General features: G+C 51.3%; 1 protein-coding gene across 1 annotated transcript; it reads right to left on the bottom strand.

Moving 5' to 3' along the window:
- Positions 1 to 329: 329 nt before the first annotated feature.
- LOC123397282 (calmodulin-like protein 5) lies at positions 330 to 1,412 on the bottom strand. Its single transcript, XM_045091892.1, has one exon. It carries the CDS (start codon positions 1,323 to 1,325, stop codon positions 831 to 833), a length of 495 nt encoding a protein of 164 aa, XP_044947827.1. The 5' UTR covers positions 1,326 to 1,412; the 3' UTR covers positions 330 to 830.
- Between the last annotated feature and the right edge of the window lie 2,402 nt (positions 1,413 to 3,814).

The following is a 3,814-nucleotide window of genomic DNA, read 5'->3' on the forward strand; positions in this document are numbered from 1 at the left end:
GGTGTTATTACCTAAGTATATTTGATGATGTAAACTTTATACTCCAATAAATAATTTTACGGAACACATTGAATGCGAAGTGAAAGAAACTACTCCCTCCGTCACAGTTTATAAGACGTGCACGTATACCTAGGTCATTAATTTAACATATATAAAATATATTATTTAATATAAAAATTATATCATTAGAAAATAGAACATCTAAAATTTCTAATGATATATTTTTTGTAATATATGCCTCTCATTAAGTTGGTCAAACTAAGGTATACGTACATGCCTTATAAACTGTGATGGAGGGAGTAGTAATCAGCAGCGGGTTAGAGCGTCGATGGGAAGCTGCCACGCGACTACTTTAACAGTCTTTCATCGGCCACGCGGCTGCCGAAGGACTCCGCTCTCGACAACGCAACGGCAACGGCAACAACCGAGAAACCGCCGGCTAGGCGGGTTGCCGTGGTCGCGCGGCTGCCCTGCCAGCTTCAACGGAAGGCAGCGACTACCAGGGAAGGCGACCGTGAGCTGCTACGGCCATTACGGCCGCCAGAACAAGTAGAGATACAACACACCGAAGAGACTTTTCTGATGATCAGTCACATCATTTAGTTCACGAGTATCAGTTACCGATCCATACTTCCATACTTATAGTTCAGTTACTGAGTAAATGAAAACTCCGGCAGAATTCATGCCGGCATCAACTGAAGGAATGGAGCAGCTAGCTGAGACATACACAGCTGGATTGACTCGCCGTGGCCGCTGTTGAATTAATGACGGCGACGAGGCCGGCCGTCAGGTGCTGCTGCTGATCGGGGAAATGAACGAACTAATATATCTCAGTGCTGCTGCTGATCGGACTCGGAGAGCATCATCATCCTGACGAACTCGTCGAAGTTGACGAGGCCGTCGCCGTCGAGGTCGGCCTCCTGGATCATCTCCTCCACCTCCTCGTCGGTGAGCTTCTCGCCGAGGCTGATCATGACGTGCCGCAGCTCGGCCTTGGAGATGTGGCCGTCGCGGTCCTTGTCGAAGACCCTGAAGGCCTCCCGGAGCTCCTCCTCGGGGTCGCTGGCGTCCGCGTCGGCGTCGGCCTTGCGTGACATGAGCGCGAGGAACTCGGCGAACTCGATGGTGCCGTTGCCGTCGGCGTCCACGTCGCGCACCATGTCCCGCAGCTCCTCGGGCGTCGGGGTCTGGCCCAGGGACCGGATGACCGTGGACAGCTCCTCCGCCGTGATGCAGCCGTCCCCGTCCTTGTCGAAGAAGGCGAAGGCCTCCCGGAACTCGCTCATCTGCTCCGAGCTGATCGCTGCTGCGGCACCGGCAGCCATTGTTGTTGGCGTCGTTGTTGCAGTAGCAGCAGCAGCAGCACAAAGATGAAGATGGAGCGATCGATGTGGGTAGCTAGAGAAATGAAGGTGAGATCGATTTGGATGGGTTTAAGGGGTGGGAGGTGGAGATTTATATAGGGGACGGAGTCATGGACATGGCTGCCGGTGCCTCGTCGCGCTCATTAATTCCAATCGTACTATTCTATCCTAGCCAAGTCAAAAGGAATTGGACATCAGCACCGCACTGGCAACGTACGCGCGCGCTACAAAAGTGCAAAATCTAAACGGGAGAAAGTAGTGTGTGCAAAAAGAGGGCAAAGGCAAGAGGCCCGGCTTGAATTTTGAACCGTGAACTATCACTACTATTTTATTTCCTAAAAAAGGCAGAACCTAGAAGAGTCATATATAAAAATGTCGAGAATAATTTGACGACAGTAGGAGTAGCTAGAGCATATGCAGCGGGACGACCCAACCAACCTCAAACGTTCGGACGGACGGTCGGTCATTAACAGATCATAAAAACGCGATCAGATGGACGTCTTAAACCGATCTCAAACGTCCGATTTAACTCATACGCCTCATATTCAATTCAAATATGAGACGAATATGAAAGGCCCGAGCGTGACCGAGTGCGTCCGTCACGTGGGGCCAGGCACATGCAAGCCCACCCCGACCTCACATATATTCGTTTCGATCCCCTTCCTAGACCAAACCCTATCCACTCCATTCTATTAGATGGAGAGAAGGGTTCCATGCATCGATAATTCATTGATCGTGTGCATGATGCATATATGTAGGTACAGGGTGGGTCGGCCTCTACTTGTCTTCCAAGATATACAAATATACGAAAGGGGGAGAGGAGGTACAAAGGTATAATTAAGGACCCTAGTCCTATACACATACAAAAGACAACGTACTTTCAACACCCCCTCCCCCCGCGCACGTGCAGTCGATGCGTCATCGGAGACTGGATCAAAACTCCTCAAAGACAGATGTCGGTAGTCCCTTAGTCATAACATCGGCGAATTGTTGAGCGGTGGGTACATGAAGAACCAGAACACATCCAAAGTCCACCTGTTCACGAACAAAGTGAATGTCAAGCTTAATGTGCTTCATTCGATGAAGATGAACATGATTGACGGATAGGTAGACGGCGGAGACGTTGCCGCAGGAGACATTGTGGCCTTGTGAATCTTACAAAGCAACTCCTGGAGCTGCTAGCAAAGACGGGAACATTCAGCCACGACGTTAGCCACACACGATACTCCGTCTCAACACTCGAGCGAGAGAACGTGGGTTGTCGCTTGGACGACCACAAAATCAGCGAGGGCCTGAGGTAGACACAATAGCCCGAGGTAGAACGACGCGTGTCTAGACAGCCAGTCCGGTCGGCAACACAGTAGGCAACAATGTTGGTGGAGGCGGATGAGGTCAGAGTGAGTCCCAAGCTCATGGTGTCATGTATGTATCGAAGATTACACTTCACGAGAGTCCAGCGAGAATCACGCGGTAAGTGCATGTGAAGGCACACCTGCTGAATGGCATACTGAAGATCTGGGCTGGTGCGTGTCAAGTACTGCAAGGCACTGACGAAGGAGAGATAGAACGTTGCGTCACGTGCAGGGGAGCCCTCAAGAGCAGACACCTTCGCCTTGGTGTCAACAGGCGTGGTGGCAGGCTTGCAGTTAAGCATGCGGGCTCGCTCGAGTAACTCGTGAGCGTACTTCTGTTGATGCAGAAATAACCCATCGGTGCGCTGAACGACCTCGATGCCGAGGAAGTAGTGCAAAGCCCCCAAGTCCTCGAGGGCAAACTCATCACGTAGATGAGCCATAAGCTGCTGAAGGACCTCGATGGAGGATGTCGATGGGATGATATTGTTGACATAGAGGAGCAGGAATGGAGTGGAGGTGCCCTGGCAGTAGACGAAGCGGGAGACATCAGAGCGAGTGGTATGAAAACCAAGCTGCTGGAGTGAAGGAACGCCACAATCCGTTTGTACCACGCCCATGGCACGTGCTTCAACCCGTAGAAAGAATGGGAGAGGAGACACACATAATCTGGATGCTCACTGTCGATAAATCTGGTGAGCTGCTCACGGAACACCTGCTCAGCAAGATGGCCATGCACAAAGGCATTGGAGACGTCCAACTGATGGACATGACATGCGAGAGAGACCGCCAACTGCAGGATTGTGCGATTCGTCCCTAGTTTGACAACCAGAGCAAAGGTGTTGGTGAAGTCCACTCCAGCATGCTGTTGAAAACCGCAAACCACCCAACAAGCCTTGTAGTGCTTGAGAGAACCATTGGGATGTGTCTTGTAGTGGAACACCCATTTGCAACTGATGAGGTTGGTGTCGGGAGGTCACGAAACATGATGCCACGTGTGGTTACGCTGCAACGAGTCGAACTCATCGCTGCAATCCAGTGAGGATCACAAAGGACTGCATGAGCGGAGGAGGGAATGGGCCACGGCGTCGATGCCGA

This window comes from Hordeum vulgare, chromosome 5H (assembly GCF_904849725.1).
Source record: "Hordeum vulgare subsp. vulgare chromosome 5H, MorexV3_pseudomolecules_assembly, whole genome shotgun sequence".
In the NCBI taxonomy this organism is placed as follows: Eukaryota; Viridiplantae; Streptophyta; class Magnoliopsida; order Poales; family Poaceae; genus Hordeum; species Hordeum vulgare.

Coding starts and splice junctions, on each gene's coding strand:
- LOC123397282 (XM_045091892.1), bottom strand. CDS start 1,325: ATGGCTGCCGGTGCCGCAGCAGCGATCAGCTCGGAGCAGATGAGCGAG.